Here is a 21,402-nt window from a genome sequence, read left to right on the forward strand (position 1 = left end):
GGCCATGTTCACTGCTCCAGTAGGGAAGCTGTGCTGCTAGAAGACAGCTGAGCTGCCTTCTCCAGGACACAGGCAAACAACCAAAGTTTCTGATGGCAGTAAGACAGAAAATATCTTTGGGATGTTTGCTGTTTTCTCGGTGATCTTCAGTTACTTTTTAATTTTGAGTAGTGAATGCATGTTCTGAAACCCTTTGCAAAGCACATTCTTAGATTGTAGCTCTCTCCTAGCCTGTAAGAGGTGAACTTGCAGACCCAAAGGACTGCCTATTCAGCAGGATGTTACAGAGTATGAAGAGGTGGCTGGGGAGGTTGGAGGGCAAAGACTCCAGTTTTCAGATCATGCCCATGTGTTTGGACCTGGATACCACTCCTACCCCTCCACAGCCGAAAGAGGTCTGCCTGTGGAGACCATCCCTGGAGACTCATCACCTGTGCTCAGCCTGGGCCAGGCTGGGAAAAAAAACACGTGAGGTTCAGAGGCTGGCTTCACGCTCCCCAGCACAGGGAGCTTCCTTTTGTGGAGTGCTTGACAAGCTGTTTGTCTGAGGTATATACATTATAGGTTATTAACTTTTTATGCCTGACATTTCATGCTTCTGCAGAAGGGGGAGCTTTCCGCATGCTAACCTGTTTTATTGTTTCTGGGAAGTAAGGCCCTGGCAAGGTAGCCTTGATGCTGGAGGATGAGCTGGGCTTGTGGAAGCAGCTCCAGAAGCAGCTTAGGGTTCAGCAAATGAAACATTGAGAGCGTGGTGTGACTGCTAATGTCCGTGCCGAAGACAAGTCATTACTGAGATTTGCTGAGACTTTCTGCATCAGTTGTTTTTTACATTTTATTCCAATGTGAGTGTTTTAATTCTAAATAAATCACAGTGATTTACTGTTGGCAGGAGATGTCATGGTGCAGTCGGGCAGGCACAGTCCTCTAGCAAACTGCGGAAAGCTGAGTGCTTCTCACGGATATTGTGGGGAGGACTCATCTAATCTAGCTTGAGATGTTTATAGTGCTGTATCCAAGATGATGTTTAATGAGGTAAGTAATTTTAGAATGTGATTCATCTGACAGTTGAAATATACTTTAGGATGGCATGAATTATGTCTTTTGTTGGCCCAAAGTTGGAAAAGTCAGTGGTAGGTGTCTGCCCAGTGAACTCTTTAAGTTTGGTGTTGTAGTGTTGTCTAGAGTGCCTCTGAGTTTTGGGGAGGCTTGAAAATTTGTATTCTGTTGTCTGTGATCAGAACAGACAGAGGTGGTGACAAAAAGCTCCTCAGTCTTTTTGTTTTCTTCTGTTGTCATGAATCTGAGATTCAGCTGCAGTAATCTATGACTGTCTCTGGAGGAAGATTATTTAATATAATGGAAGTGATAAGTTTTGAACTTTCTGAATTTTTGAAACACAAATTTTAGCTCTATGGTAAAACTTGCATGTGAGCTTCTGTCTTAAAAGTGTAGTCCATGCCATACAACCTATAAAATAAGAATTTACAAAAATGTGACTCTGTTTTTTGGATGGATCAGAGAGGAGTCTGAACATTTCTGGCTTTTAATCTTTTTGTAAAGATTTTCCAAATTTCACTGAAGCCGGAGTGGACCTGATTGTTTCTTACATCTATTTGGAGAAACCTTCCTTTATAGAAGAGGTGATGGAAGGAAAGTATGAGAGTGATCCAGACTGCCTAGGTGGGTGGTGGGCATCATCTGGATGTTGCTTTTGGAGCTCTGTACGTATGAAAAGAAGCAGAAGACAACAAAGAAGGTAGCAGGGAAACCACAGAGAAGAATGCCAATAATGCTGAGAAAAAACCTTGAGTGTGCTCCAGGGCGATGTACTGCAGGAGTGTGCTCACGCTGGAGATGCTGTCCTGCTGTTTGAGTCTCTCTGGTGAAAATCTCTTAACTTCCCTGATCTCATCCCGAGATAAACCATTTGAAGTGCAAGTTTAATGAGTTGGTGTGTCTGTGGTGCAAACTATTCTGTGTGTACTGCGCGCCCTGCTATTTTATATATTCTCCTCTTCTCTGTATGAAGAAATAATTTCCTTTTCTTGTGGTGTAAGCCTTAAAACAATAAGCATGTGTACAATTTTAAGCATGTGATTCGTTTCAGTGGCTTCAAGTGGCTATAGGTCAATTAGGTAGAACTGTCTGTTTGTCCCTTATGAGCTGTTGCCAGCCTTCTCGGTAGTTACCACAGGGTTGTACAGGGGTCCTGGCAAGGGTACCAAACATCTGCTCAAGAGCAAATCCCCAGAAAACAGTGAAAACGTGGCTAGGTGATTAGGAAACAGTATTATCCTGGTGACGCTTTTGTGTTACCGCGCTGGGTTAGACTGTGAAGACAATTAAACCTGCCTTTGATAGATCATACAAGCAGTCAGGGCACCTGATTCATAAAATTTGTAATGGCCCTACTTACACTAATTATCAGCGAAGCAGAGCAGATATGTAAGATCTATTACATTGATTGCAACAGGAATAATGCAGTACTCATTGGCATCGGTGTTTTATACGAAAAATTAATAGTGCAGTTCAGCCGTTGTTTCAGAATGTGTTTCCACTTGGTGGTGAGTCTTCATCTGTGTAATGCGGACATTCTAGTACTGTGTTTGCTGCTGAAATTGTAGGGGATTTTGGTTGCTAGAGTTTACAGAGCATTAGTAGCTAAGGCAAACTTGGGCGTTCTGGAGGTGGTTCATGCGTGGTAGCTGTGGTTTGTTTAAAAGACACTGACAATGATGCAATTTTTTGGACCTGTTCAAGAGAGTACCCAGCATTCAAAGGAGCAACGTTAACCTTTTCCACGGCAGTCCCTTCAGGTGTAGCAACTGGATGAGAAATCAAGACATCTGCAGAAAACTTCTGAATTGATTTATGACCCTCTTGGAGGAAAATATTTTTAGCCCATAGTGATTGATTTTTCACAATTCATGAAGAGATTTATGAAGCAAATAATACTGGCGTATCCTTCACCATTTGTTCTGCATGTACTGTCCTTGATGGATGTTATACATGAAAGGGTCAAACCCTGAGGATATTTAGTACTCATTTTACTGACGTGAACGTTAAAATCAGGGGTACTGTACGTGGTGATAGGATGATGTCTGCACAAATAAAATACTCTCTGTTCACCCGCAACACAAACACATTTGTTGGTGTCTGAAAATGTGAAGTACATCCCGAGCAGAGGAGGATTTCCCCGTGGTAAGTTACAGAGCTTCCTTCGGACATTAACTTGAGAGAGGGTGCCACCTGGGAAGTAAACTGTCGGTGCCTAAGGAGTCTTTCTCCCAGTAAAGCCTCCGTCTTTAACGTGTGACTGCCAGTGCAACTTCTGGCCTTGCCAGAGGTTTTCCAGCAGGCCAACCCCTGCACAGCTGCCTCCCACCACCTTTGCAAGCCAACATGGAAACGAGATCGTCGATGCCATTACCATTAAGAGATCTTAGAGTTAATAGCAGCATACAGTAAGGCAGCAAAAAAAAAATCTGCTGTGATGCAAGTAACCCTTTCCAAAATTCATTATTTTCTAAAACCATGATTTTTATAAATCAGTCTTGTTTTTTGCAACATACACAAAGGGTGCGTGTGTTCCAGGTAGATAATCTTTTGTGGGTTTTGGCTTTGCAAGTTATTACTGTTCCTGTCCCTCCTGCTTGCACAACTACCCAGAAACGGGCCTTGAAATTGGGCCATCAGGCTCCTCACAGTTAATTAAACTTGTTTTTCTCGGTGCCTCCTCTTTCTGAAAAATAGAAGCGGTGTTTACCTGTTCGGTCACAGATTGGGTGGTGGAAGAGAAGTTAGCCTTCAGCTGTGCAGGAGGGTGGAGCAGGTACTTGAGAAGGAGAGAAAATCTGCAGGGATTTCGCCTCGCTTCTTCCCGTATCAAGAGGGTGAACTTCTGCAGGGTTGGGTGCCAAGAGCTATGCTCATGTGGTTGTAAGAAGTGATCTCTACTTCCTACACGGTAGGGAATGACTGATTTGGCTGCAGAAGAAGGTCTGGGAGTTTGGAGTGGGCTGGGAAGTGAATTCGATCTGTATGATGCAGTTGCAAGAAGAGACAAGCCTGGCTTTGGGTCTCTGGGATGTGGAAACGGTGCTGTGGAAGACACCAGGGGAATTATTAACTGGAGAGTCCTCTGCAAATCTTGTGTGTGGTTTTGAGTAACAAGCCACAGAGCAAATGTAGCAGAGGGCTGGAGAAAGTGATCTAGCAGGAAAGGACGAAATAACTTTGCTGTGTTTTAATCTAGAATAAAAAGCAATGAAGGAAATGAAAGATGGTAGAGGAATAGGGACTTCCGTCCATGAACAGTGACCTTCCGTGCATCTTTAATGGAAACTATGACAGTAAGATATTAATAAATACGGCAGAAAGAGATTAGGGTTCATTTTGGTAAAAATGAAGTGTTTTATGGGGAAAGGAGTTAACTGGGTGCAGTAATTGTCTGGGGTACAAGGCTGACAGTATTGCAGCCTTGAAATCTCTGTTTATTGCCCTTGTTTCTGTGCCGTTACGTATTTCCACATCTAAAAAATTTTATGGCAGTCCAATCTATTTGGTGAGTCTGCTGACAAGTGTATCACTTAATACACGTTGCAATTATTTGTCATCTATCAACATCTTTGCACTACAGTCAGAAGCAGAGACCTTCCGTTCGCGTCATCGAGCATCCTGCACAGTCATGAAGCAGCAGTTTTGGCTAGCTGACTCTCAACAGCTGCTAACCTGGCGTGGAAATGAGCTTGTGGTCCAAAGAGGAAAGCTTCACCCCCTTCTGGTGCTGCAGTGTAACCAAAAATACCAAGCGCCGTGAGGAGTGCCCAGCATGGCAGCTTCATTCACAAAATGAGAGACTATTTGCTACCTTTGAGCTAAACTTACAAATTGGAAAAGGTGGGATAAAGTCCCTAAAATCCCCACCTTTTCAGCAGGCTTTGCAGTCAATAAAGACACTCTCCTATCAGGATCTCACCAGAGATGCTTTTAATTTACTTCCCAGTTTTTGGTGGCTGTTTCCAGGCCTCTGTCAAGCCTTCTTAGGCTAGAGAAAAGAACCCCTCTGGTATGTTCAGCAGGTCTGGTGTCTACCCTGAAGCAGAGCTTCACTTGAATTGTGTGCAGCTAGTTTTAACCCATCCACACTGGTTTTGCTCAGGTGTTGCAGACAGCTTCTTGGCAGAGACGTTGGAGAATCAGCTCATGGGTTTGGCAGTGGGAGCTGCGCTGACTCGCAGAGCTGTGCCCTGCCCCACGCAGCAGTGCATGACCTCCGCTTTCACTTCCCCGCCGGCGTTCGTTTTCTCTTGCCCAATTTTCCAGGGTGTGCCAGATCCCTGAACTTCCTCTTGCAGTTCCAGTACCCCGTGGTGGGATGCAGCTGGAAAAGTTATCTTCTCTTGACGGTAAGAGCGCACAGTAACAGGTGCAAACACTGCTCTGTGAGTTACAGTGGAGACACGCAGCCCTTCTACCCACACGTTTGCTGCATCTCTCTCCCACCCTGGACCCCCCATCCGTAGGACTGCGGCCTCAGACTTTCAGCTTACACCTTACAGAGCTGTTAACTGGCTCCCACTGCCTGCCAGACTCTTGCACGCATGCCAGACACGTAGCAATGTTGAGGAACCGTGTTAATATAACAACACCTCAGACCGTACTCGTGGTCTCTCCATGATTCAGAGCTGCACGGGGAGCACCGCTCAGCCAGTTCGTTGTGTCCTCCCAAGGCATCTGCAGGGATTGCACGGGAGGGACTGCATCAGCGCTGCTGGCAGCTCCTCAGTCATGTTTTGCTTGAAGAGAAAGAACATCTCCAATGCTCTCTGGTCAGCTGGAAAATATTTTGAAGCTGGTAAACGTGTGTTTTCTTCTTTCCCATCCTGTCAAGAGCGTTTTCTGATGGCTGCCTGGCCGCGCGTCTTTACTCATGCTTATAAAAGGTAGGGTCTTCAAACAGAAGTTTGTGGCTTGGTGCTGGCATTAAATTAACATAATGGTGCCTTCTGGCCTGGAAAAATCTGTAAACGTAGCAATTACTTTTTTCTTGAAATTTTCCAGCACGTCTTTGTGCAAAATTCACCTGGGTTTCCGTTACATGCTGGCTGAGAGAGTGTAGGGTCACTCGTGCTGCAAGGAGGAGCATCCAGAGCAAACCCAAGGAGGAGCAGACCGCTGCAGTGCCACACCAGCATGAGGGCAGCGGTGGCCCCAAACCGAATGACCGATAGTGCCTGTGCTACGGCTGATTTGAAACGTGATGTCTCTAAAACCATCTTTCTGGCTTGCAGTGAGCTTTGGTGGGATTTGTATGGCATTTTAATTGATTGCCAGGTGGCTCCCATGCTGAAGGAGATGGTGAGGAACCGTTCTCCCATCCAGAAGTCCCACTGTGCCTGAGCATAATATAAAACCCCGCTCTCCCACGAGCACAGCTGTGTCCTGCGTCGTTCCCAAGGTTCAGCCCCAGCACTTCTGTTAAACAGCAGTGAGCTGGAAAGACCTCCTAAGTGTTTTTATGCAAATGGCACCGAGACCTCTCTTCCATGTGTGTTTGCGCGCAGACGCTGTGTGGCAGCAAACAATAGATATTGTTTTGTTATGTAAATACTGAGGGATGCTTGCTGAGAGTTGATCTCGCTTTTAATGAATGTTTTTGACGTGTGCGTGTGTTGAAAGAGAGGGTGGGGAGAATAATAAAGTTGTGACACTTCAGTGAGATAAGCAAAATGAAAAAGTGTCACGTTAGGAGCTGCAGAAAGTGCTACGTATATAACCTGCGTGACGGATAACGAAGGTCAGGGCTACGTGGAAGGGAGATAATGAGGGGGGAAGGAGAACAATTGCCTTCACACAAGGAGTTTAGCGATGTGTAACCGATGACTTGCAACTGCCTCCGTGGTCTTCATCGCTGGTCCCCGTGTGCCTGCGTCTCCGAGCGCGCTCTGCACAGCAGGTGCAGCTTTGCCGGTTGCTTTTGGCACTAACAAGGCATCGCCTGAGAGCTGCCAGGCAGCTGGGAGTCCTCATTCAGCCAGGCTGAGGATGGAGGAGGTAGGGAGACAGAGCCTCAATCGGCGGAGAGTGGCGCGAGCAGTCGGGAAAGCCGTGCTCGTTGTCCCCTCGTGTGGGCCACCCAGGCTGGCTGCGGGCAGTAAGTAATAGCAGCAAGTGGAAAAAAGCACATGAAACGTTCTCAGATGTCCCGGACCGTGCTAGTTCTTAAGGTGAGGAATCGCACCGCTGTACACGTGAAAACTGAATAAATTCACTTGGTGTGATCCCATTTCAAAATATGCGGTGAAAACAGTGGCAAACAACAGCAGAGGCCAACCTGCAAGCTGCCAGATTGTTTTGTGTAGGTGCCCAGTTTCAAAACGTTGATCAGTATACAGCCCAGCCCCCCAAAATAGTGTCGGTGTACTTGAAAAGTATGAATCACAATTATATTTTTCTTCAGTTGGTAGTTCTTTCCTGTTTTCTAGACGTTGCTGCTGCTGTTATGTTTTTCATAATGACACCTTGGGCTCCTTTTTAACTTTCTTTTGGGGCAGGATTGGGTTAGAGGCAGAGTCCTTCCTTTAGCAAAATAAATATATTTTTCCTGATCTGTTTAGACAGGATTCATGGGAGAGTTGGAGAAAAATCACTTAAAGGAAAGCAGTGCTGCAGGTCTTGGAAAAAACCTCCGAAAGTCAACTGAGAGAATCGGAGGGTATATCTGCATCCTGCAGTAAGTGAAAAAGTGAGCTAGGTTCCTGGAAGCTCTTTCTTTTAAAGCAATAATCCACCTTGCTAACACTAGTATCCTGAGTACAGTATTCATGTTTATGTCGCGTTAAATACAACAAGGTACTTCACAGAGAAGGTAGACAAGAAAAAGAGCATTTTATAGATTGTAACACGCTGTTAGGTATTACTAAAGAAAGAAACCCATTTTCCTCTTGAGCAGAGCAAGGGAGACATGGGCAGTATTCGATGTAGGAAGTTTTCTTAGAAGCTTTCTTACCAAGACTTCTGATTATTATAAAACAGTAACTATTATGTATCATCCCATTAAAAAATGGCCAGGCTCTGTAACTTACACTGGGCTATTCTAAAATAATTTAGAACAGATGTTATTTATATTGCATGAAGTGAAGCTGCCAGGTGATGAGAGCTTTGGTTGAAATATTCAGCATAATTTCTGGAGATAAACTGCAAAAGAGAATTTGGCGTCCCTTGCAGAATAAAGGAGTCCCCCCCCCCTTTTTTTTTTTTTATTTCATCTGGTACCTTGGTACAGTGATAATGGATACAACCAGAAGCCTTTTGTTAGCTACCTAAGTGTTCATTTATTCAGATGCTGACTGAACTTGGTGATCTTACGATGCCAGAACACGGGTCACCCTCAGTGTGATTTCCATTTAGCACAGGGGATTTTATGAAGTCGATCAGCTTCTATGCCTTAAGTCTTTCAGAGTTTTTCAGCTTTCTTTTTCCCCTCCTTCCTGCGAGGGGAACCTTTTCACCCTTCCCGTGAATTGAGGAGAGGCTGTCCTCTAGCCTGTCAGCGTCTGTGATGCTTGCTGCGTGCCGGACTTCCCCGTAGCCTTCGGGAGCACGGCTCCTGCACTTTTGGTACCCCGTGCAGGCTGCGTGGCTGATCGTCATCCTCACAGAGCTGCAGGAGGGGAGGGAGCCATGCAGGGGGCAGGTGCGCGTAGGTTCTGCATTTTCCCCCTGCTCGCAGACGAGGGATGCTGGAGCTTTACGACCCCGTCACCGAGCAGCCGGCTGCACGCCCGCCTGGTGTTGTGCAGCTCGCAGCCAAACGTTTCCTGGAGCGTCTGTAGCGCCGCCTGACTCATCGAGCCGCTGAGATCCGGGGCGATACGGCCGGATCCCGCGCTCCGGAGACGTTGCCTCATCGCTGTGGGTCTGCAATACTAATCTGCCATGTCAGCCCGGGCGTCCTTCGTCGCGCCCCGCTGACCCGGGGACCATGGTGCTCTCGGAAGGCATCGCCCCGCCGAGCCCGGCCGGAGCTGTGGGCATCACACCTGGCTGGCGTCCCCGCAGGGGACAGGTATTGCTTTCCCTACCTGCCCCAGGTAAGCGATCTGATCCTCAACAAAGGAACACAGCGAGGGCTGCTTCTTACTTTAAAACATATTTAAGCAAAATCCTTTTTTCTTTTTTCTTTTTTTTTTTTTCCTTCCTCAGTTCCTCGGCAAAAGGTCTGAGTATTTCCATGTTCTGTGCTTCCCAAAAGGACGGGGGGCAGGAGGGCAGCTGGGATCCCTGGCACGGAAAAGACCGTGGTCTGCTGCATGGAACAAGCAGCAGTGCTTCGGGGTGATAATGAGGGATTTAATTCTGGGCATTAGGCACTGGCAGCAGGGACGTGGTGCGGCGCCTGTAATCACGTTGTCGGTTCATTTTGCGCTGTCTGGGTGTGAAAGGGCAGTCAAGCTTTTATTGGCAGTACGCGGGCATCTGTTACCTTCTGCCTTGTGCTGCCTGTGCAGATGTATTCAAGAAAAGATGCTCCATGTGTCGGAGGCATGTGGAGATTTAAACCCTGCACGGGGAGAGGGTCACTGGTCAGAACGAGAAAGTCATCCCCCTCCCGCTGCCACCATCACCCACCTTCTTTCCTTACCAGCTCAGGAGAAAAGGAAAGTTGCTCTCCGGGTTGTCTGGGCTTCCTATCCTGAGCAGCCACGCTTTCCTGAGTTGCAAATAATCGAAAGTGCATGCAACTGAGGAAGTGCAAAGCAGCCAGAGTCAGGAACGTGACCTGTTGTGTGAATATCCGTCTGTAAACCAGCCAGGATCGGGGACGTGGCTTGTAACGCGACTGCCCTGCTGTAAAGGAGACCCACGACTGCAGGAGGCTCAAGCAACGTGATGGAAGTCCGTGTAGGACTGGTAGCTGAATCGACTCCTTAGTGTGCTTTTATATACGGTCTGATCAGTGGAAGAGGCAAGAAGGCAAAATACATCACAGAGCAGAGCTCTCCCAGGCGGTCCCTTCAGGCTCGCAGGGCATGACAGGCTGATCATCTCGGGGAGAGAATTTTTTACTGCAGCGATCGGGAAGGAGCAAGAGAGAGAAAAATGGAACTGGGAAGTGAGTACAGTTTCCAACACCTGCCTTTGCGTGCCTGTGAACGTGACGCTTTCCTGGCAGCACTAAACTTTGCACGCTCGCAAGTCATCTGGGTGTTAGCCTACGTTTGGGGTCGCTGGTGGTGCGGCCAAGACGTAAGGAGCATCTGAAATTTGATCAGAAATGTCAGCGTGTCAGGAAAATGTTTGCGTTGAGCCTTCTGCAGTGAATGTTAAGAACCTCTCGGTGCCAATGATGTTACTGATTTATTTGTCTTTAATACAAGGGGTGGGAAAAGCAACCGGGGGCTGACCGCAGGTGTTTCAGGACGCACAGGGCTGGTTGTCGGTGCGTTGTGCCCGACGTCCGAGCGGCCAGGCTGGGTGTGAGGATGGGGGCAAACCAGTGACTGCACGGTTCGTTCAGAAACCACCAGGGCACAGGCAGGCGCCGGCACAGAAACAAACAACTCCACGGCCTGAGAAGCTCTCGGAGAACATAACTGATGTGAGGCTTTCTGCACGGCGTGCTGGTCTCGGGGGCAAGGAGGGGAAGAGCTGGGTGGTGGGGACGCTGCTTTGGGATGTCAGGGGAGAGCCACGGAGGGAACAGGGCGGCCAGATTGCGGGGCTGCAGCTTGCGTTGGTCACTGGAAAGCAAATACTTCAGGCAGGTGAGATCTAGCCTTGCGTTACTTTTCACAGATCAGCTTCTTAATTACAGGCCATCTGTATTTCTTGGCTTTTCCACATGGCTTGTACACAAAGGCACAGCATGGCACAGGCTCGCGCAGTGCCGGAGGAGCGGTGTGTGCTGTGCACGGCCCTGCTGAGGGACACGAGGGCTTTTTTCTTCTCTTCCATCTTTCATACGACGCCAGGGTGTCCAAACCACGTCCGTTTGCTGAAAAAACGTGCAGCTATTTCCACGTTGCTACAGGCATGCTGGCACCTAGCGAGCAAGGGGATGGTAAAGAAAAGCTGACCTGAATCCTTTCCCTGGAGACAGCAGAACCTCATGCTCGTCCTTGCAAATCAAGAGGCAATTATCTGGAGTTGTTTCCTGGCTTTGACATAACTTTTCTATGAACGTTGGAGAAAACAGCAACTTCCCTGTGCTTTAAAGAGCACTTCCTGTAAAATGGGTGTAATGTTTGTGAGCACAATACTCACCTCGAAGGGTGTTACAGGAGTTAGTGCTCATAAAGTGTGTTCTAAGGTTCAGTAAGACAAATTGTCGTAGGAGTGCAGGTTAATTCTGCTGCCGTCATCTACGAATTAACCAACGTGGTTTTAACAGGGGTGAGCTGTTGATCAAAAATTTGTCTTCCTAGTATGAGGATGGAAATTGAATGAGGTGAGGCTCTCCCTGCTGAAACCAGAAGCAAAACGTCCGTGCTGTGAGTGGTGGGATTATGGGGGGGGCTGTGTGCGATCGGCTAGGCTGAGGCAACCAAATCCGTTTAGGGGGCCAGCCAAGCCAGGCAGGAGTACTAGCTTGTCGTTATTGCTGTTTTGAGATGGATTCAAAAGGAGAGCACAGGTGTGAAAGACATTGTGTTGCACCGTCTCCACGATCATCTAGTCCCTGTACCTCTTACCCGCAAACTAAGTGAAGTCTGTAATACTATTAGCTGATAAAGAGCAGCGCAGTGATATTTCAAGAGAGAGAGAAAGATAAATCATCTGTGCACGCACCTGCTATCTTGAAAATGTTTTTGCTGTACTGAACCAATCAAATACCAAGGTGTGAAATACTGCTGAAGTAAAGGTAAAGCTGAAGTCCTCCCAGACTGGGAGGATCCTAAAGCTCAGAGTGGATAAATTTTTGGGAAGCATCACTTTTCAGCTCTGCTGGTTGCTTGGACAGGTTGTTGGAGCCAGGGAAGAAGAACTTGCTCACGGCCACTTGCCTGGTTTGCATGAAGAGTGCTAAATCTGAACTGTTCCCGGGGCCAGCGTGCCGCGATGTCAGCACCTCCATGGGAACGCAGTTTCTCGATGACAGCAAAGATCGGCGTTTCCCCATTGCAGGCTGAGATCCCTCCCAAAGGTGTCCTTGGGATGGTTCAGAGGAGGCTGTGAAGCATTTTGTACCAGTGAGGGAGCAGTCAGCTGCCTTTAATTGCTGCCTGCTCTCGGGCCTGCCAGTGCAGAGATTTGTGGATTTATATCCCCAGCCCATAGCTGTAACGCATCCGTGTTCCCTTGGCCGAAACGGTGCTGTTAGCAGTCGAGGTAGGTAACTCGTGCCCAGCTAACGTAAAGTCTGGGAGCGGGAGGAAGGCGGAATGAAAGGGCGCCACACAAATACAGGTTATGCCAAAAGAGAGTCGTGCTTTCAGAAAGTTTAGGGATTTCTGTCCCACATTAGGGGAATGAGGGGACACTGAGAATGTGCTTCTGCGTACGTTCCCCCTGCCTTGCAGCAGAAGTGCAGCGATCCTTTCCAGGAGGCTCAGAGGGTTGTTTTGTTTTTTGTGTGTGACCCCCCTCCCAAACCGATGAGCAGATGAGCACTTGGGGAGGAGCTGCTGCAGTGCTCCAGTCTCTGAAACGTTGCTGATGGCAGTGTTGTTTTCTGATCCACAGGTCCAGAAGATGGCATAGGAACAGCGTCACCTTCCAGGGCGCTGGGGTCCTTTCTCACCTCCGTGCATGCTGCTTGAACAGACCTGAAGCCTTTGTTTTTGGACTGAAGAAACCTGCGCACTGCTTGCCTTGAAAACCTTTCTCTCCTAATTCATGAGCCAGCAGGATGTGGTCGCTGTGCTTTCAGAACGGCTTCTCATAGCTGCGTACAAAGGCCAAGTGGATAATGTGGTGCAGCTTATCAACAAGGGTGCCAAGGTAGCAGTTACCAAGGTAACAAGAGAAAAATGCTTTACAAAATCCCTGGGAACTAACATAACTCCTAAACCATTGTCTGTGAAAATGCCCTTGCAGCTTTGCAATTCTGAATGTAATTGAGGTTAGCGGTGGATTACAGTGTTGGGATTTCCTTGAAGTTTAGACTTATTAGCTCGTGTAAATTTACCAAATGGTGCATGTCTTGTAGTCAGACACTTCCCAGTACACGCATGCACAGCTGTAGTGAATGCTGGGTCTTTAAAAACGTGCTGTGCTGATGGAGATGCTGTGACGTTTTTCAAAACATGCATTGACTTTTGAACAATGTGCGAGATGATGAATGGAGCAATTCATCACTGTCGGGGGAAGCTGGTCCAGAGCGCTGGTCTTTCTGGATGAGGGGATGGGGGAGTGCCACCTGTTGTGGTAGGATAAAGATATGCAGAAAGCATTTCTTGCCATCAAAGGCTGTCGGTACAGCGGCCTCGCTTGTATCTGACATCTGCATTGATTCCTGCTGTGTAGTCCCCCTTCAGTATATTATAAATATTCAGTATATTATAAATATTAATATAATAACAATATAAATAATATTAGCAAATAAAAGATGAGGTAGAAGTGGCTGTTGCAGAGACAGTTCACTCAGCAAGAAGCCCTAAAGAGAATTAGGTAAGTTAGGTCTTTAGAGCTGCAACATAAAATCTGGGATGTCCTGTTTTGACAAACTACTGTTTTCTATCATATCTCGTTCTATTTCTATTTCCATATTGCTTTTGAACACTGTATGTATGGGAGCAAATATTCACAGATAGAAAGCAAATGTGAGTACATCAGATAAATAATCTGTTTTTTCTGTTCTTATCTGTCCATGACAGTTGGTTGCAATTCCTTTGTGGTGTTTGGGTTGTGGATAGCATTTATTTTGAAAGGTGGAGTGATCCAAGGGTAACCAATTTTAGTGAGTTTTGCATGCCAAAACTGAGCGGTGTTTTGCCGGTAGATAATATATACAGATGTAAAAAATGTGAATGGGCCCATAAAGATATCTGTTTGGCTCTGTTGTCCACGCATCTCTGTAGTTGATCAACAGCTATTGGAGGTGGTCAGGAATAGAAATAATTAAATATGCTTGAATGGTAGGTGTTTTTTTTTCTTGTTTTGTGGTCTTGTGTGGTGGTTTTTGTTTGTCTGTTTTATAAGATACTGAGCTTTGAGGTTATTGAGGGACCTACCTGAAAATGCACAAAGTACTGAAAGAATACTGTATATTTTGTATGAATTTGTGCATTAAAGTAATTTTGAATCCAGCTTCCACACTGAACCATAAAATGTGGTGTCCCTTGTCGCGGTTGTCAGAATAATCATGCCACTGATTGAACTGTTTCACAGACTTCGGTTGCCATAATCCATAATACTAATGCAAAGCTGACACTTCCTCTTTGTTAAGATTGCTCATTATGTAATTACCAGTGCCTTCTGTTAATTACAGTAACAGTGAAGGCAAATTGTGTAAATATGACTTTCGAACAGAAAATCAGGTTAATTTGATCAATGCAGATTTGCTAGAGTTGGAAAAAAAAAAAAATCTTTCCTGCGCGATATAGGTGGCTTCCTGCTTTTTGCACTTGCTTTGTTGTGCCACCTTTGCACGGAAAATCAACTCAGCTGCATAGGGAGAGCACGTGCGTAATTGCCTGTGAAAGGCTGTGTGAACGTGCATGCCTTGGAAGAGCTTGGCTTGCTGATCCAGCGACACAGAGGCTGGGAGGAGAAAGAGCCATTCAAAGTCCAGGACAAGGTTGGCACAAGAGCAAGCATGTGTAAGTTAACCCCAAGTATATTTAAACTGGGAATTTTAAGGGATTTTTCAGCCATCAGAGCAGCCAGGTTCTTCTGTGGTCTTTCAATAAGTGGAACAGACCCCCAAAATAACTACTTTTAAATTACAGGTTGCTAGTTTTAGGTTGGAAATTAGATGGCGTGCTTGTCAAAGCAAGGAATTATTGATTGAGCTCTCAGATAAACTGAAGTGCCTTCTTCCCTCCCCAAGATAAAATTCATTGCAAAATGAAACCTAAACATAAATTTATAAATTTATTCACATGCCTTAATTCTCTTTTACTCGTGTATCTTCTGCTTTTATTTGCAATCTTCTGTTTGTTCTGTCAAATTAATTTTAAATTCTAGGGGTTTGATCCAAAGAAAGAAATGACTTTTGTACTTCTCAGCCAAAATTCCTACTGAATTCTATCAGAGCTCTATTGCAAAAAGACATGCCAAAGCAAAGTTTTTTTGGAGAGAGAGAAAATGTTCCCTCACCACTTTAGGCTCGAAATGAGTTTCTGATACACATCTGTGAGCGCAGACCAATTCTTGTGGAACAACACCACGCAGAGCCACGGCTTGAAGGCACTGAGGTCTAGACCTATATATATGCTGTTCTTCATTCAAACCAGATTAATTGAGCATGGCTTAAGGAAAATGAAGCACATTTTCCATAACGAACCAAGGACTATTAAATGCTGGATAGCTGGCACGCTTGTCCGGTTCTAATTTTATCTTAAATTTGGAAAGTCATGCGATGTGGTTAATTGCTGCTTCAGTAAACAGAAATTCAGCTGCAAAGTGGTTTCATTTGTGTCACCTCTAAATGGGTGATTTCAAAAGAACAGCAATATGAAGGAATAGAAATTCGATGAGGAACTGTGTGCCCGAGTTTCCTCTAGGATGGATTTGGCAGCTTTGACGGCACGAATAGCAAGTCCAGCCCTCCCTTCCAGATGAAGTCAGCGTTGAAGCGTGTGTTTCAGCATCTTCCCTGACACCAGGATCAGCGAGGGACACGTGGGCTCTGCCCAGCTGTGGGGCTTTTTAAAACCTGGGAAGAAGAGCTGATGGCCACAGCCATCTGACACCAGGGACCCAGAGGGGAGGAGAGGGCTGGTGGCACTGCTTGGCACATGGACACACACGTCATCCTGGGGCTGGGATCTCTGCCATGGAGCTGTGCAGGGTGGCAGCCAAGAGGCAGTCTTGCTCACCACGTGTGACCTCTGCTTTGGGCATCCTGTCAGCCACCTTGCTCTGGTGCTGCTCTGCCTGGTAAAACAAAGAGATCACATTTTTGCACGTTTTTGTTCTTCGTTCTTCACGGGCATGAAAGTATATCTCCTTTCATTATGAAAAGGGCAAAAAAAAAAATCCCCCAAACCCAAACAACTGGTAGTTCATGTTGGCTGATTCCAACAAGCAGGTTCCTTCATGAGGTATTTTGGTGAATGTGCTGCCAAAACTGGAAGATTAAGAACAGATCCTGGTATGATTAAGTCTATTCTTCCAATCTGCAAAGCTTGTCCCATCTTTCAGTGCTTTTGTAGGAGAGCTTTCTTTCAGTAAACTTGTTGACAGCTTCATCTTTGAAATGTAAGTGCTGGGGCTTTCGCTGAGCTGCTCTGTCTTGCTGTCCTCCCAGAATGTTGTTTCCCTTTTCAAAAGTTATTTTCCTTTTTATGTTGTGAGCTGAGATAGATGAGGGGGAGGGCTGAGAACCACCAGAAGTGGCAGAGGAGAAAGGGAGGTAGTGATGCATCGGATAAGACCAGCTGCTCTCTTGATCTTGTTCCCAGCATGGTGCCAGAGGAGGGGAGTTAAAGCTTTATTTCACCTCCCAGCCTTGAACTGCAGCGTGCCAGGAACTGCAGCCCTTACTGTGGGCTTGCTTCACGCCTGGAGATGGAATTCCAGCTCTGAACCTGTGTTAGAGCTCACCAAACCAGCGTGTTAGTGGTGGATTTCGCTGGGGCGCTGCTCCAGGGCATGCGGAGCTCCGCACTGAGAATTAATGCTGCCAAAAAAAGCTGGATATTAGGTAGGGGTGTGCCACTGGTCTGTTAAACATGAAGAAGATCGCCATAGGAAGTAATAATGTGGCACAGGCAGTTTTAATGCAGTTTGCATAACACCATGGGTTTTATGGATATTTTTTTCAAAGGAAAGCAGAATACAGCTTTCCTGCAGAGCACAACATTAAGAACATAGCTCTAAAATAGAATTCTGCAAAGAAAGGATGAGCATTTGGGGAAAAATGCTAGTGCTTCTGTTTTGATTCAGCAATTCTGTTTGTTTATCTGTTTGTTTCTTCGATCTGAGCTTTGAACTGGTTGTGCTATGACCCTGCCATATGGCAGCACGTCATAGTGCCGGGGTACTCGTCGACTCGTCATCAAGGTTTCAACTTGAGAGAATGCAGAGTTCTTGAAAACAAAATATTTTCTTCACAAGTGAAGATGGAAGCAAAAAAAAAAAAAAAAAAAAAGGAAATCTGTTTTGGTGCTTTCACATTTTTGTGCTACTTCAGCTTGAAAAACTACTTACTGCCTTAAGTGGCTGTTTTAAACAGTAATGAAAATAAACACAAGGGAAATAGCAGACATTTAGGGACTTGCTCAGTGCCCGTTGAGGCCAATGGGAAGCTTACTGCTGGCTTGAGCGATCAGGTTATTCATGGGGAACAGCATAACAAATCAGCAGCGTGAAGAATGGGACAAGACTGTTTGCATTTTCAAGCTTTCTATAAAATGTGGCCAGGCATGTTTTTGCATAAATGCAGAGTGGATGAATAAACAACAGTGCTCGTGCAGCACGACACTGGGGTGGGGTGGAAAACTGGATGTGCTTGCGTAAAAGCATCCACGAATATAAAAAGACGAGGAAAGATCCTGCAGGTCATGGTGCAAAGGCTGCCTGTATGGATTTGGTTGCAGAGTGCACACCTGGAGCAGCTCCTCCACAAAAATTGTGCTTTTAAACCGTACGTATTGACAGGTGCCTGTCAGAGTTTGGAAGTTAGAATACAGGTTAAATACAAATTTGAAAAAAAAGAAATCCTGCTGAAATTCATCTGGATGTTTACTGTGCTTGGCTGCAACCTGATATGCCCCATAGCCAGAGCTCTGTGTCACGGCTGCTGGAAGTGGCAGCTTTAGTACAAGAGGTCCCATTTATTTTTAATAAGCCAGTGACACGGGAGGATTTGTGCGATTTGTGACCTGCTGAAGCAATTATTTCCATTTGAATAAATGCCCAAATTGCATACTTTTTGTGTGAACGACTGCTTTATTGGTTCGTTAATCTGAGTTGTAGAAGTCTCTCATTTGTATTTATATTATTGCCTCTAATAACCCCAAAACCATTACAGCCGATATTTGGAAATGCCCGCAAGCTTTTAAGTTGGTGATCTTTCCAGTGTTTGCAGTGCCTGCACCAGAGGAGCACTGCCTTAGTACTGCCTCTCTCTCCTCTTCTTCTGATGTTACTGGGAAGAAAAAGAAAACCTGGCACTGTCGGTTCTTGCAGTGTTACGATTAATTGTGAGATGGACAGTGCTTTTCCAAAAGCCCGGGCCTCTAATCAGTGTAATGTGCTGGAATCGATCCTCCTTCCCACTCTCCCGTTGTGGTTAGGATTGTGATTTCCCTAGTCCCCCTTCAGAGCCCCTGGGAAGAGCTAAAGGATGCAGTGACTGCTCTCTGAAGGTCTCCCTTCCTGTGTGTCTCCGGCAGGTGGGATGCCTCTGAACCCACGTTTGTTGGACAGAGAATCTTGAGACACACAAACCCTCTGGAATAAAAGGCTGAAGTATATTCCATCATCCTCTAGTCTTTTGTTTTAATAACTCGGTGTGTTTTTGCTAGATGAAAACCTGAATTTTGGAGACCTGGCTGCAGTTTTTGAACGCCTGGGGATGGTGATAGTGGAAATGCACAGCGATGCAACCTCTTTATTTGCTCAGCAGCAGGAACGTCCAAAGTTGCCTCGTGTTGGCTTCTTTTCCCTGTGGCCCTGAGGACGTGGCGGGGCTTGGCTTTGCTTGTTGAAGAGGCTGGAATGGAGGGGGTTTCTCTGCCAGCCTCAGCCCTTTCCTTCCTCTCCAAGTCTGGTGGTTCTGCTTGCTACCTGTCCGACCCCTCGCCCTCTCCTATAGCCGCAGAAATCACAGCTCTCCCTGGCCCCGCTGTGCTCTCTCCCTTTGAGGGCATCTCCTGTTCCAGCGCTGGTCTCCTGAGGCTGCCCACGAGCCAGAGCCCGACCGCTGAGGCCTGGGATGGGTTCCTCCTGCTGAAACGGGAGTCTGGTGCTGCCGAGGGAAAGGGCAGCCTCCTCCTGATAAGCCTGCTCCCTCCGGCCACGGTGTTTTTATGTGCCTTAAGGCACTGAATGGACAGGTGAGGGTGGCGTGCTCTGTGAGATCTGGATCTGGTGTGGCTTGCAACTTTTTCTTGTGAAGCACGTGGCTTGGATGCGTGCCTCCGGGAGGCTTTCCCCGTTCCTGTGCGCTCGTTACGGGGTGCTTGTCTACATGAGGTGTGCTGGGTGAGGAAAACACGTTCCTCGTATTAAAAATAAACTCACATAATAAACTCACACTCTTCTTCCATAGTTTATTTTTAACAAAGGACCTTTGGCTGCACCTCGGCATTTTTTTTTCAGGAGTTAGAGATGGTTATCTTATCAGAAAATTTCCCTGCTGGAATCTATCCGCGTGGTTGGCAGTGCTCTCGTTTCACAGCGCACGAGCTGCCTTCAGCTTGGGTTTGTTTCTGGTTTTTTTTTCCCTGCTCCGTGTACAGATAACAGTAAGTTGGTTTTGTGATATGTTAGCAACCTGCTGGGAAGTGAGACACTCCGATTAGGCGATTTATTTATCGCAGTTAGGTAATGTAGAAGTTCAGAACCCATAAACCTGAACGTGCTGGAGCACATTTCCATAACCCAAACGTGTTGTTCGTAGCTGGGAACGGTTTGTCAACCTCGCTTCAGGTTCGTTTTCTCTTTTTCACGTTGCCTAGAGACTTTTATGCCTCCTGCCATTGAGTTACCTGAAACGTAGCCCTGGCCATCCTCCAGGCCGCTGCCGAAGGGAGGCTGTGCTCTGCGTGGCCGGGGCAGCCCTCTGCTCGAGGGGCATCGCCGATGGACCGGTGTCTAGGTGCAGCAAGAAGCCCACAAGCAGCAGGCTCTTGCCACTCAGTTGGCACGGAGAGGCCGGTGGGGACAGCAGGAAGCAAGCCCTTCCCACACCTTTGGAGGCGCTGGAAGGAAAGTTTCCCATTCATCAGGAGCGAGCTGCTGCCTCCTGCTTGGAAAGGGGAACGGGACAAAGCATTTGTTTGGAGAGACCTGAGTTCCAGAGCGGGTGTGGGCTTCTCCCTTAGATCTGGCCCTTCAGATCAGTCGTGGTGTAATGAGTCAACAGTTGCCATTTTCAAAGCACCCCACAACTATTAACTAATGACACAGACGTTTTGTCTCCAGTATTACTGTGGATTTCAGCATTACTTCGTTCTGAAGAGGCTGAATTCCCAACGCTTTACCTGCCAGGCAGGGATGGGAATTGCTGTGTGCAAACAATTCTGTCCTGAGCATGTGTTATTATTTTCCTGGAGTTGCTTTCACACTCAGGAAGTTCCTTAAAATCTCAGAGAGCTAATGGTTCTCTTCTGTTTATTTAGGCCACTTGTCAGCTCTTGAGGTGTTTGCTTCTTTTCTAAATGATTTATTAAGGCAGTTTATTTTCTCGTGAAAAAGAGACAATGGCAGCAGCAGTGATGAAGAAATAGACGTAGAGCTGAAGAGCAGTGTAACACAACTTCATCTCCTAAAACGCCTGGGGGAGAAACTGTGAAGTTAATTTGTCGTCATAAAAAAGACAGGAACCCTGTTTTCTTACTTGTGATTAAATAAAATTTGCAATCAACGTTTTTAGATTTGTTCCTGTTTAACAGTTCATAAGGCGATGCTTTGAGGTCTATATTGGGGAGATATATGTGTGTATATACATGTATACACATACACACACACTTCGTAGAGCAGAAGTTAATTCTTGGTCCTCCCCTTATGAGTTTTCTTTTTGAGATTGTATGGGTTAGTTTTTTAGGGAATCACTTATTCTAGTTCTCCTCTGTTGTCCAAGACTCTCTCTTAAAATCTCTTCACTCTTTGAGCCTCTTTTAACATAAATTCTTGTGCCTCTTCTAGAAGAAGCAGCCTATTTTCCTTTTCCTGAAATGCTTCACCGTAAATTCCACCACAGGATGATCAAATGGAGCTCAGTTATTTGTAAATACTGTCTTCCCCATGTCATTTCACTTAGGTTTTTTTTAAGCCATTTGTTGCGGATTTACTTTTTCTATTAATTTGATTTTACTGTCAAATTTCAATCTTTTTTTTCTTCTAAAACCATACATCATTTATGCATCTCTCTAATTAAAGCATTTCTGTCCTGCTCATTAAGTAACTGATCTTGATTACGCTATAGATTGATTTTCTTGTGAATATTTTATACTCTGTTTTTATGTGGGCTAGAGCTTGATAATGTTTAAAAGTAAGTGTTGTCTAAAAACAGCTGACAGATCTTTGACAAAATGAGGTTGGTCGTCATACACAGTGTCACCT

General features: G+C 46.1%; 1 protein-coding gene across 5 annotated transcripts in view; it reads left to right on the plus strand.

Annotated features, from left to right (window-relative positions):
* Positions 1 to 21,402, plus strand: part of ANKRD6 (ankyrin repeat domain 6) — a 116,833-nt gene that overhangs the window by 69,395 nt on the left and 26,036 nt on the right. The window contains exons 1-2 of one of the 5 annotated variants that reach the window (XM_050709941.1): positions 8,902 to 9,098; positions 12,691 to 12,963. In XM_050709941.1, the coding sequence (XP_050565898.1) occupies positions 12,844 to 12,963 (120 nt within the window). In that variant the 5' untranslated portion in view covers positions 8,902 to 9,098; positions 12,691 to 12,843. Of the gene's footprint in view, positions 1 to 8,901; positions 9,099 to 9,757; positions 10,121 to 12,690; positions 12,964 to 21,402 lie in introns of those variants that run through there. The other 4 variants (XM_050709940.1, XM_050709943.1, XM_050709942.1 and 1 more) reach the window with 4 other exon arrangements.

Source organism: Cygnus atratus, chromosome 3 (assembly GCF_013377495.2).
Source record: "Cygnus atratus isolate AKBS03 ecotype Queensland, Australia chromosome 3, CAtr_DNAZoo_HiC_assembly, whole genome shotgun sequence".
In the NCBI taxonomy this organism is placed as follows: domain Eukaryota; kingdom Metazoa; phylum Chordata; class Aves; order Anseriformes; family Anatidae; genus Cygnus; species Cygnus atratus.